Source organism: Carettochelys insculpta, chromosome 4 (genome assembly GCF_033958435.1).
Source record: "Carettochelys insculpta isolate YL-2023 chromosome 4, ASM3395843v1, whole genome shotgun sequence".
Taxonomy (NCBI): domain Eukaryota; kingdom Metazoa; phylum Chordata; order Testudines; family Carettochelyidae; genus Carettochelys; species Carettochelys insculpta.
This window is the reverse complement of record NC_134140.1, coordinates 502534-515888: the sequence shown is the minus strand read 5'-3', so window position 1 is coordinate 515888 and position 13355 is coordinate 502534. Positions and strand designations below refer to the sequence as shown.

The window sequence follows — 13355 nt, the reverse complement described above, 5'->3', positions numbered from 1 at the left end:
AATTTCTGGGGCAGTGGGAGAGTCCCATGTTTTGGGGGCATGAAGAGATGCACCAGGGCAGGAGTGAGCAATGGGGGTGTCCTATGATCTGGGCCAGGAGCTAGGGGAGCAGTGGGGAGAGCCCTGTGCTCTGGGGGGATAGGAGAGCAGTGGGGGAGCCCTGTCCTCTGGGTTGGTGTTACTGGAGTTTTGGGGAGAGCTCTGTGCTCTGGGGGCTGTTAGGAGAGTACAGAGGTAGGAAGGGATAGCTGAGTGGTTTGAGCACTGGCCTGCTAAACACAGGGTTGTGAGCCCAGCCATTGAGGGATCTGGGGCAAAGGAATTTAAAAGAAGGGGGGAAAAAATCTATCAGGAATGGTGCTTGGTCCTGCTGTGTGAGTGCAGGGCACTGGACTCAAAGACCTGTCAAGGTCCTTTCCAGCACTGTGAGATGGGTTTCTCTCTCCATGTATGGGGCAGAGCTCTAGGAGTGGTAGGAGAGCAGTAGGGAGCCCTGTGCTGTGGGGGTGTTGGGGGACCAGGGGGAGGGGTGCTGAGTCCTGCAGGTTTTTGGGGTTCCCAGGTGGGAAGAGGTGTTCAGAGTCCCTCAGCCAAAAGACCTATGATGACTGAGCTCTGACCCATCCGCAGACCATGTGGATCGAGAGAACAACCTTCCTCACGGCTTATCTGCTGCCTGGCATCCTGCGCTGGTTTGTGGTCACAGCAACTGCCACGGTGAGGACTCTGGCTTGGGAGGAGCTGAGGGGGGCTGGGACTGGCTGTTTGAAGGGTACCTGCTTTGGAGCAGGATGCTCTGAATCTCACCGTCCAACTGCCTGGCAGGCTGGGTCTACCAGCTCCCAAGCAAAGAGAGACCCTGCAACCTGCTCCCCACTCTCAGCTGCTTGGCAGACCTCTGGTGCTCATCAACCTTGCCTGGTATACACCTCCAGTGCTTGGCACCTGTACACAGCGCCATTCTCCTCATTGCTGGGCACCTGTGCCTGGAATGCCCCTTTGGAGGAACCCACAAGGAGCAGGAAGCATTGTGCAGCCCAGGGCAGGAAGGTGACCTGGGAGGCCAGACGCTCAAGAGCAGCTCACATAAGACATGCGATCTTGTAAAAATGCATAAGGGCATCGGAAGCAGGACGCCTGCCCAGCAGCCAGCAGGAGTGCTGGAGGAGCAGAGTGCCCTGACCGGGCAGGGAGGGATGGGTACACAGCCAAGGAGTGAGGCTTGGCAGGGCCTTGATCTCCAGCCAGTGCAGGGAGTTGAGGAACCTTGGAAAGGGGAGAAAGGGGCTGCTGGTGCTGACCCTAAAACTAGACTCCATGGCCTTGTGGGCAGGGTGGGAGGTACTGTCCTGTGGCTGTAGGATTTGAAGAGGTCCAGGACTCAAGGGTCTCTCCTTGCCTGGGAACTGGTAGAACTGGGCCCTGCCTCAGTGGAGGATTGTCCAAGCAGGGCAGGGCAGGGCAGGGCTAGGCAAGCCTCCATGTTGGCATTGGGAGGCAAAGTTTGCAGAGCCAGGCTTCAGGAGCACTTGCTCTGCATGGCAGGCCACAGCCCAGTGTTTGGTGGAAGGAGCCAAGGTCTGCAGCAGAACAAGCCCTGGGATGACAATGGAGGAGATCAGATACAGCAGAGTGTTCCCATCAGGGCCCCAGGACACTGTGGAGGAGCAGTCCACAGTGTCACATGGGTCAGCACAAAGCCTGGCCCTACTGCAGTCCTGCAGAGAGAGGGACTTGGTGTTGAGTGTCCAGAGCTAGTTGCTAGCGGGGTTGTGAATCCCTTTTTCCCCAGGGACCTGGTGTCACAGACCCACAGGATTCATGTGAAGCCCTGTGTCATAGGGGCAGCTGAGTTAGTCTGTATCATCAAAAACAACAGCACCTTATAGACTAACAGAGATTTTGGAGCATAAGCGTTCATGGGCAAAGACCCGCTTCGTCAGATGCTTGAGTGGGGGCAGTTTCAGAGGGGATTTAAAGAGGGCGTCTCAGTCAAGGGGAGGGCCAGAGTTGACAAGGTCAGTCAGGGAGGATGTGGCCCATTATCAGTAGCTAATGTGAAGCTGTGAATATCAAGAGCGGAGAAACTGCTTTTGTAATGGGCCAACCACACCCAGTCTCTCTTCAATCCTTCTTCATGGTGTCAAATTTGCAAATGAATTGCAGCTCTGAAGTTCCTCTTTGGAGTTTAGTTTTGAAGTTTTTTGTTGCAGGACGGCTACTTTTAAATCGGTTACTGAGCCTCCAGGGAGAATGAAGTGTTCTCCTACAGGCTTTTGTACGTTACCTTTCCTGCTGTCTGATTTATGTCCATTTATTCTTTTACATGGAGACTGTCCAGTTTGGCCGATGTAAATTGCAGTGGGGCATTGCTGGCACATGATGGCGTATATTGTATTAGTAGATGTGCCGGCAAAGGAGCCCCGGTTGATGTGGTTAGGTCCTGTGATGATGTCACTGGTGTAGATATGTGTGTGGGTTTGGGCGTTCTGGGCCTGGGTTTGTCTGTTTATTTGGTGTTTGGAGTGCTGTGCTGTCTGTTTGTTTGTTTGTTTGTTTGTTTATTTGAAAGGCCGTGTGCTCAGGCTGCGTGCTGATTGGCTGAGCGGTAGTCAGAGGGAGGGGCTCTCTCAGGTAGGCCAGAACTCTAAAGCCCTGCTGGCAAGCGACCAGGGAGCATGCGACTGGGTGCTTGCTAACAGGGTGGTTGCTAACAGGAGGGAGTTTTGAGAGGGGGTTTAGAGGGAGCTAGTTACTTCTTCAGGTGTAAGGGGCAGCATCATCCCCAACTGCTGGCTGGAGCTGAGGGACCCGCTGTAGCATGAGGAGCTGGGGGGGTGAGATCGAGGGATGTCAGTGGTGGGCAAGTGGTTTGTGGGCGTCTGGTACAGCTGTGAGGATGGCAGCACCCACGGAGGCTGCTTGCGGCGTGCTGGCTCAGATTGCATGGATTCCAGGCCCAGTCCTGCGCTCCCTGCATGCACGCGCCGCACCAGATCTGTGGGGCTCCGGGGACAGCCGTAGCCAGATGAAGAGTTGGTAGCTTTGGCTGGGACCCAGGGTGTGGCTGGGCTGCAAGATCGGCGCCTTCCTGGAGGATGTGGGGCTGCGGCAGCATGTGGCCAGGTGCGGAGAGGCCAGGGGATGAGGGACCTGGGGGCAACGAGAGCTGATAGGGGGCAGTGCGGTGCAGTCGGGAGACATGGGAGTGGATGGGGGAAAAGGGGACAGGGAGGGAGGATCTGGGGTGTGATGGTAGCCAATGAGAGGCAGAGGGGTGGGGAGAGGAGGGTCCTGGGGAGGTGAGGTGGTCGTCGCAGGGAGCTTTGGGGACATGTGGCACCAGGGAGGTGCAAGAGGTAGTGGGACCGTACCCACGTTCTCCATGCCCCACTGCCTTGTGGGTTATCCTGGAAAGGAGCAAGGCTAAGGGAGTAAACCCTGACAGAAAATCCGGAGGGGAGTCCTAAGGCGGTTCTGTGCCAACTTCTGGCATTGACCCGGCAACTCCTGCAGCTGAGCTGGTACCAGACATAGAGGTTATCCTCTCCTTTGGACTATATCAGTAAAGCCGAGAGGGGAACACTGACGTCTGGGCAGCCCAGGGTCCCAATAATCGCGCAAGCTCGCGCCTGGAGACGTACTTCAGCATCGCTAACAGTGTTGAACCAACACGGGAGGTAACAGATACCGGTTATAAGCTCTTGCTCAACTGGCATAGAGAACGAGCGCCAGGGGTTGCCTCCGATGGTGGGAGAGATCGTCGCATCTCACTGGACAGTCACCGACTGCCTCAAGCTGGGCAGCCCCCAGCCAATAGGGTACTGGTCCTGCCACAGTTCACCTGCCTCACTGGGCGCATGAGGCTTAAGGTTCCCAAACCTGATAAGTGACTGAAATTTGAGCACCAGGCAAACCAATAAGAAAATCAACAACAAAAGGAAACCATCAAAGTTTTAAGCTTGCTTGCTGGAATGTGTGGACCATGCTGACAGGTCTGACTGAAGATCTTCAGGACATCAGCGACACCAGAAAGACCACTGTCATCAATGAGGAACTGAAGAGGCTCCAAGTTGACATTGCTGCTCTGCAAGAGACACGTCTCGCAGATTTGGGATCTCTAAAGGAAAAGGACTACACCTTTTTCTGGCAGGGTAAAGCCCAAGAAGAACCCAGGGAGCATGGTGTTGGCTTCGCCATCAGAAACACCCTTCTACAAATGGTGGAGTTAGTCATGGGTGGATCAGAAAGACTCCTTCAGGTCATACTTCAAACTTGCGCCGGTCCTGTCCACATGATCAGTGCTTACGCCCCAACCCTGTACGCCGCACTGGAATTAAAAGACAAGTTTTATAACGTGCTTAGTGCTGCCATAGCGCAAATACCTGCTCGTGAACAACTGTACATTCTGGTTGACTTCAATGCAAGAGTTGGAGCCGATCGTGACTCATGGCCTTCCTGCTTAGGCCACTCCGGTGTGGGAAAAATGAATAAAAATGGTCAGCAGCTTCTCAAACTTTGCACGTACCACAATCTGTGCATCACAAACACATTTTTCCAAACCAAGCCACAGCACAGAGTGTCATGGAGACGCCCACGCTCAAAACACTGGCATCAACTAGACGTGGTCATCACTAGATGTGATAACCTCAAAAACGTCCTTCTGACATGCAGCTATCATAGTGCCGACTGCGATACAGATCACTCGTTAGTTTGCTCCAAACTCAAGGTGATTCCCGAGAAGCTGCACTGCTCTAAACCAACTGGAAGGCCCCGCATCGATGTCAGAAAGACGGCTAACTCAGAGAGAGCTGAAAAATTCAAATTGACCCTTGAGGAGAATCTGCACAGCAACCCTGGGGGTGCCGATGTGACACCCAGATGGCAGCATCTGAGGGATACAATGTACAACACGGCCTTGTCGGTGTTTGGAAGAAGAGCTAGAAACACAAATGACTGTTTCGAAGCTAACTCCGATGAGATGATTCCAGCCATCGAAAGAAAGTGCGCTGTGCTCCTGGAGTACAAACGTTCGCCGAGCCAGAATACCCTGCAAGCGCTCAGAGCATCCAGAAAAACAGTAGAGCAGATGGCCAGGCGCTGTGCCAACAACTACTGGCTCGAGCTATGCAGCAGCATCCAGACCGGTGCTGACTTTGGTAACCTCAGGGGAATGTACGAGAGCATCAAGAAGGCATTAGGACCCACCCAGAACAAGATGGCACCTCTGAAATCCAAATCTGGTGAAGTCATCACTGACAAAGCCAAACAGATGGAGCGCTGGGTCAAGCACTACTCTGAGCTGTACTCATGTGAGAACATTGTGGTTGACTCAACCCTCAATGCCGTCGAACTCCTACCAGTAATGGATGAACTGGACCACGAACCAACTGTGGATGAACTGAAGAAAACCATTGACAACACTGCAGTAGGAAAGGCCCCTGGCCAGGATGGTATCCCACCAGAGGTAATCAAGTGTGCCACAGACACTCTCCTGGAACCCCTACATGAGCTACTGTGCCTGTGCTGGAGAGAGGCAGAGGTTCCACAGGACATGTGTGACGCTAACATCATAACCTTGTATAAGAACAAAGGAGACAGAAGCGAGTGCAACAATTACCGTGGAATCTCCCTCCTAAGCATCACTGGTAAACTGTTTGCTCGCGTCATCCTTGGCAGACTCCAGAAGATTTGCTGAGAGGGTGTATCCTGAATCACAGTTCGGATTCCGCGCAGAGAGATCTACCGTCGACATGGTCGTCTCTCTGAGGCAGCTGCAGGAGAAATGCAGGGAGCTGAGGAAGCCACTCTATATTGCCCTCATCAACCTAAACAAGGCCTTCGACTTGGTCAGCAGGGATGGACTGTTCAAACTGCTCCACAAGATAGGTTGTCCGCCATGGTTACCCAAGTTGATCCAGTCTTTTCATGAAGACATGAGAGGAACCGTCCAATACAATGGCACATTATCGGATGCTTTCAGCATCAGGAGCGGCGTCAAACAAGGGTGCGTCCTTGCTCCAACATTGTTCAGGATCTTCTTCGCACTCCTCCTTAAACACACCTTTGGATCTTCAACAGAGGGCATCTTTTTGCACACAAGATCTGACGGGAAACTGTTTAATCTTGCAAGGCCGAAAGCTAAATCTAAGGTGCGGGAAGTCCTCATCAGAGATATGCTGTTCGCAGATGACGCTGCTGTGTGTCACACGCAGAAGACCAGCTTCAGAAGCTGCTGGATTGGTTCTCCAAAGCATGCAAGGACTTTGGGCTCTCCATCAGCCTAAAGAAGACAAATGTACTTGCTCAGGACGTTGCTGATTCTCCACAATCAGCATTGACAACTATACGTTCGAGGTCGTCCACAAGTTCGTTTACCTCGGGTCCACCATCACTGACACCCTGTCCTTGGAGACTGAGCTAAATAGGAGGATCGGTAAAGCAGCCACAACTCTGTCCAGACTCAGTGAGAGAGTGTGGAATAACAACAAGCTGTACACTCACACCAAAATGCAAGCGTACAGAGCCAGCATCCTCAGCACTCTCCTTTACGGCAGCGAGACTTGGACCCTGTACGCCCGCCAGGAAAAGAGGCTGAACGTCTTCCACTTGCGCTGCCTCAGGCGCTTCCTTGGAATATCGTGGAAGGACAGACTGTCCAACACTACCGTCCTTGAGCAAGCTGGAATCCCAACTATGCACACCCTCCTCAGGCAGCGGCGATCCGCTGGCTTGGCCACGTCCACTGGATGAATGATGGAAGGATCCCAAAAGACATGCTTTATGGCAAGCTAGCCTCTGGCAAAAGACTTCCTGGACACCCCCAGCTGCGCTACAAAGATGTTTGCAAGAGAGACCTCAGGGAAGCGGACATCAAGCCAGACAGCTGGGAGGAGCTGGCAGACGATCGCAGCAGATGGAGGCAGGAGCTATACAAGGGCCTTCAGAAGGGTGAGTTGAGGATCAAACAGCTAGCAAAGGAGAAGCGAGTCTGCAGAAAGCACAGCAAGGACCTGCTAGACACCCATTACATATGCAACAGATGCAGCAAGGACTGTCACTCTCGTGTGGGTCTTCACAGTCACAGCCGACACTGCAAATGAGGATGCCAAACGGAACTACGAAGGGCGCGTTCCATAGTCTACGTGGACTGAAGGATGCTACTAGATATGTGAGCAGAGTTGGCAGCGAGGTTTGTTGCAGGGGCTGGTTCCAGGCGTAGAGTTACTGTGTTGTGATCTATAGTTGCTGGTGAGGATTTGTTTAAGGCTGGCAGGCTGTCTGTAGGCGAGGACAGGCCTTCCTCCCAAGGTGTGTGAGAGTGAAAGATCATTGTCCAGGATGGGTTGCAGGGTCACTGACGATGCGCTGGAGAGGCCACAGGTGGGGTCTGTATGTGATGGTCAGTGGTGTGCTCTTGTTTTCCTTGTGAGGCCTGTCTTGTAGTAGGTGGTTTCTGAGTACCTGTCTGGCTCTGTCAGTCTGTTTCCTCACTTCCTGAAGTGGGTACTGTAGTTTGAGGAGAGCTCGGTAAAGGTCTTGTAGATGTTTGTCTCTGTCTGAGAGACTGGAGCAAATGCAGTTGTACCTTCGTGCCTGGCTGTAAACAATGGATCATGTAGTGTGCCCTGGATGGAAGCTGGAAGCTTGTAGTAAGCATAGTGGTCTGTGGGTTTCTGGTATTGGGTGGTATTTTTGTGATCATCACTTATTTGTACGGTTGTGTCCAGGAAGTGGATCTTTTGTGTGGACTGGTCCAGGCCCAGGTGGTTGGTGGGGGTGGAAACTGTTGAAATCACAGTGGAACTCTTCAAGAGCCTCTTTTCCTACTGTACTAGCATCATGTGTGTGCCTCAGTTTCCCTAGGCACAGCTTCAGTGCATAGTGGTGACAGGAGTTTTGGTGTGATGAGACAGACAATGGCTTTTCAGGCTCTTTGTAACCTAGGCAACCAGGTGACAGCTTTCTACTGCAGGAAACTGCATGGAGGAGGATCCTGGCTGGTTTGAACTGAAGTGGGCAGTTGAGAGGCAATCAGTCTCCTGGCTGGAAAGGGAGGAAGGGGGCCAGGGCCTCAGTTCTGACCCCCTCCAGGCCCCATGATGGGTTGTACTGACACGCCTGGTGTCTGTGCTGACAAATCTGTTCTGCCGTGTGTCCCTGTTGCCCAAGAACCCTCCTGTTCTCCTGCAAGTGAGAGTCATGTCTGCCTGTGGCTGGGGCCGGGGCCTGGGGACCCCCCACTCCCTGACAGTAGCCCAGAGCAATTCACTGGCCCAGCTTCCTGGACTCTATCGCTGAGCTGGCTCTGACCTCCTCACTCAGTCGTCAGGTCAGAGAGAAGCGTTCCAGAGCCCAGGCTTAGTGCCCCCACGCTTACTCCTTGTCCACAAGCTTTGCCTCCCTCATACATACCCCTGCTCACGCTTACCCTACACCTGCGCTTAGTGCCCCCTACCCAGGCCTTTGTCTTGGCTGTGGTTTCTGCTCTGGGCTGAGGCAGGACTCCAGGGAGCTGCATTGTCTCTCTGCCCCCCGCCCCCTGCTTTGGGCACTTTCAGCCAGCTCCTGACTCTTCATCTGTCCTACGAGCAACTCACGCCCCCACCCGCCCCAGCCCCACGCGTGGGGAGCCATGCAAGGAGAGGGAAGCACAGCCCCATGCATGGGGAGCCATGCAAGGAGAGGGAGGCACAGCCCCACGCATGGGGAGCCATGCAAGGAGAGGGAGGCACAGCCCCACGCATGGGGAGCCATGCAAGGAGAGGGAGGCACAGCCCCACGCGTGGGGAGCCATGCAAGGAGAGGGAGGCACAGCCCCACGCGTGGGGAGCCATGCAAGGAGAGGGAAGCACAGCCCCACGCGTGGGGAGCCATGCAAGGAGAGGGAAGCACAGCCCCACGCGTGGGGAGCCATGCAAGGAGAGGGAAGCACAGCCCCACGCGTGGGGAGCCATGCAAGGAGAGGGAAGCACAGCCCCACGCGTGGGGAGCCATGCAAGGAGAGGGAGGCACAGCCCCACGCGTGGGGAGCCATGCAAGGAGAGGGAGGCACAGCCCCACATGTGGGGAGCCATGCAAGGAGAGGGAAGCACAGCCCCACATGTGGGGAGCCATGCAAGGAGAGGGAGGCACAGCCCCACATGTGGGGAGCCATGCAAGGAGAGGGAAGCACAGCCCCACGCGTGGGGAGCCATGCAAGGAGAGGGAGGCACAGCCCCACGCGTGGGGAGCCATGCAAGGAGAGGGAAGCACAGCCCCACGCGTGGGGAGCCATGCAAGGAGAGGGAAGCACAGCCCCACGCGTGGGGAGCCATGCAAGGAGAGGGAGGCACAGCCCCACGCGTGGGGAGCCATGCAAGGAGAGGGAGGCACAGCCCCACATGTGGGGAGCCATGCAAGGAGAGGGAAGCACAGCCCCACATGTGGGGAGCCATGCAAGGAGAGGGAAGCACAGCCCCATGCATGGGGAGCCATGCAAGGAGAGGGAAGCACAGCCCCACGCGTGGGGAGCCATGCAAGGAGAGGGAAGCACAGCCCCACGCGTGGGGAGCCATGCAAGGAGAGGGAGGCACAGCCCCACGCGTGGGGAGCCATGCAAGGAGAGGGAAGCACAGCCCCACGCGTGGGGAGCCATGCAAGGAGAGGGAGGCACAGCCCCACGCGTGGGGAGCCATGCAAGGAGAGGGAAGCACAGCCCCACGCGTGGGGAGCCATGCAAGGAGAGGGAGGCACAGCCCCACATGTGGGGAGCCATGCAAGGAGAGGGAGGCACAGCCCCACGCGTGGGGAGCCATGCAAGGAGAGGGAGGCACAGCCCCACGCGTGGGGAGCCATGCAAGGAGAGGGAAGCACAGCCCCACGCGTGGGGAGCCATGCAAGGAGAGGGAAGCACAGCCCCACGCGTGGGGAGCCATGCAAGGAGAGGGAGGCACAGCCCCACGCGTGGGGAGCCATGCAAGGAGAGGGAAGCACAGCCCCACGCGTGGGGAGCCATGCAAGGAGAGGGAGGCACAGCCCCACGCGTGGGGAGCCATGCAAGGAGAGGGAAGCACAGCCCCACGCGTGGGGAGCCATGCAAGGAGAGGGAGTGTGATGGGGTTCTGGGGTCCCCCAAGCTCTGCACCCTGTCCGCAGGCAGGAGAGTCTCTCACTCAGCAGGAGAACAGCAGGTTTATTAGCCAACAGGACACGGCATCGTACAGAGGAGTCAGTACAGGAGGCAGAGACAGCCAGTCCAATCCATGTTGGGGAGAGGAGGCCCCGAGGGGCCCCCAGAGCCGGGGCCTTGCCCCCTCCTTGGTCTCTCTCTCCCTCAGCCCAGACTAACAGCTTCCAACTCCCAGTTCCAATTCAAACCCCTCAGGCTCCACCTCCTCCTTTGTCTGCAGTACAAAGGTGTTACCTGGTCGTCAGGGTTACCCTCAGCAGGAGCCCCACACCCTCTGTGAGCCACACACACACACACACACACAGGTATCCCCCACTCCATCACATCTCTCCCCCCTTCCAGACCGAACTGAGCGGGGTCACTCAACTGGTGACCTGGGGAAGTTCGGGGCTCTCCCCGTGTGACAGGGCATTGGCTGTACCCTCTGTTCTCCCCTTGATGTGCACCACCTCCACGTCATAGTCCTACTGGGGGAGGCTCCAAGTCAGGAGCTTGGTCTTGGCCCTTTTCATGTGATGCAGCCGGGCAAATCCCTTTAGTTCCCTTGGGTTGGTTGGTCTCGCTGCTTCGGCCCCGGTCCGTCAGCCACGTTCTCAAGTCGGGCGGGCAGAGCCCATACAGATGCTGCAGCACCAACAGATCAAACAGGTGTTTTGTGGTCTGGGTCCGGCCCCATCTGACCACCAGTCCATACAGCTGCTCCAGCCAATGTCTGGAATTCAGTTACAGTCCAGTAACGGAAGGTACAAATGCTTCCACCCTTGGCATTCAGCCAGACCACCACAATGGCTGTGTGCCTCAGTTTCCCCTTCCATGCCACACAATAGGTTTGGAATGTTCCTCCTCATGTCAGAGGTTGCAAGACTAGTTACAGGGAACAATGGTGACATTTCAGAGTTACAGACTCCTTCAACATACAACTCATGCTTCTACATCAATGTCATCATGTCACATGGCTCTTTCCAAACATTCAGTGCATGGTACAATTCTACAGCTTTTGGTAGCAGCACCCCTTGGTTACAGCAGTCAGTGTGAGTAACAGAACAAACCCATTGCAACTGTACATTTACGTTGCTCTTTGGTAGACCACAACTTTTGTGTAACCTCCTTGAGAATCTGGTATTTTGGGGATAAATGGCTGAGGCCTTTCTTAGCACCATCAAGTTCTAATCTTCTCTCTGGGTGTGCCCTCCCTTCTAACAAGAGCTGGGCCATTGATGATCTCAGGGAGATGGCCCCCTTCCTGCCAGTCTGGAAATTTGCAAACCAAACTGCTTTCTGAGAGTTGTTTTGTGAGTCCCAGACACAGAATCCACATGAAGGAATCCCTGTTTATCCCTTACTGGCCCACCAGGCCCAAAGCTCCTTTGTCCTTCCACCTCCAACTACTGCCTCCCCATGGAATCAGAATTGGAGTCCAGTGTGAGAATATAAGTGTTTCTAGCATCTGGAGATGGGGAATTGCTGGCCCTCTCCTGCATCCTACAGAGACTGACGGTGCAGCCGTTTCACTTGGTTCTCACAGGGCTGCTCACATTCCCTGATAGTTTTCACTTTACTTGCACCAACTTCCAATTCCTGAGAAACTTTTACACTGCCTGCTTTGGACCCTTCCAGAGCACAGCCAGTGGTTTCACACTCAGGCAGGTCCTGGCCATCAGGAGCTGAAACAAACTTCTCCCCAGGCAAAGGGTTGCTCTGGTGCTTACAGACAAGCACCTTTCCTGTTCACTCTCCTCCACCTCACTCCCATTTTCTGCAGTCCCCACAGACGGGTCAGGAAAAGTTTCAGGGAAATTCTCTTCCTCAAGAGCTCCCCCAAACAATAACTCACCCCTGTCTGCCTCCACGGGGGCACTGTTCCCTTGAGCCACAACCAGCTTCTGGGTTTCAACTATACCCAGGATCACTTCTGGCCCATTAGGCAGATTCCCACGTAATCCCCCTCCAGGCAGACAGCCAGTACCACCGGACAGAAGGTCAGGGTCCCTTTCCTCCCTTCTGCTACCAGCTCCTTTATCTTTCAGTCAGCGTAACTCCATTGCCCATCTGTTCTTGTGTCCTGGCGAGAGGATGACTCTGGTAGGACAGAGTCCTCTCACCCCCTCCCAATAACACCTCAGCATCAGGCAAAGAACAAGTACCAGAATCGTCTGGTCTCTGGGATTCCCTGATGATTCTAACTGGATTAGACCAAGTTAAAGCATCATCCCCCCTGAGAGACACAGAGGCAGGCCCACTTCCCATCTGGGCTTCAGCTGCCCTCAGATCCAGCTCTGGGATCTTGGCTCCATCTCGAGCCCCCACAGGCTCAGGCAAAGGATTCACTTCCCCAGAAGCAGAAGCACTTTTCTTGCACCAAGGACCAGTGTCCTTATCAGGGACACCACTGCCCATCCCAGAGCCATTCCCTCTGCTCCAGCCCCCATGGCTGGATTCAGAGACATACCTGGAATGCTCTTTTCTGGTGGATCCTCCAGCCACCCTAGGCTGAGGAATCCTCCTCAGACAATGGGCTAGTTTCCTCATTGGCACCTTTTCCAAACGCAGGCTCTGCTCTCTCCCCAGGCTGCTGCTGCTGTTCAACACAGACAGACAATGGGAGACACTCTCTCCTTTGTCCCAGCTCCCCGGCTGGTCTCCACACACACACAGAAGGTGAAGCAGCTTCTCTCACAGGCAACTTGCCATTCCCAGTGGATTAGCTGCTTTCCTGCACAGACACACAGGCACCTTCCTCGGCCCAGGCCTGGAAAACTCTTCGCAGGTCTGTCTTGGCCACTAGTAGATGATGGGTTGGAATTGCTCCTTTCCTCCTTGAGCTGTGGCAGGCCACTTGGTTCAGAGCTCCATGCAGTCCAGGGTTCCCTGCCCCGATCCGGGCTCACCTCTGCAGGAGTTTCCTTAACCCTCAGCTCTGCCACTGCACATCCACGCTGCCTTGTTCAGCTCCTTTAATCTTGATTCGGTTTCCAGGTGCTGCCACTTCACAGCGGAGTTGCTCAGCGTGGTTGCAGGCTCTTAGGCTGATGCCCTCTGCACCCCACGATTCCTGGAAGAATCCCTTCAGTGTGCCAGGCTCCTTGCGGGTCACAAGCTGCCCAGGGTTAGGCCGTAGGCCCCTCCGCCCTCTGGGACCGACTCCAACAGACTCCCAGCGGAACCCCTTCTTCAGTGTGACACC

At 55.2% G+C, this 13355-nt stretch overlaps 1 protein-coding gene across 1 annotated transcript in view; it reads left to right on the top strand.

Moving 5' to 3' along the window:
* LOC142012223 (dedicator of cytokinesis protein 2-like) overlaps positions 1-13355 on the top strand; it is a 454965-nt gene that overhangs the window by 420736 nt on the left and 20874 nt on the right. The window contains exon 45 of the mRNA XM_074992076.1: positions 631-717. Within this exon, the coding sequence (XP_074848177.1) occupies positions 631-717 (87 nt within the window). The remainder of the gene's footprint in view (positions 1-630; positions 718-13355) is intronic.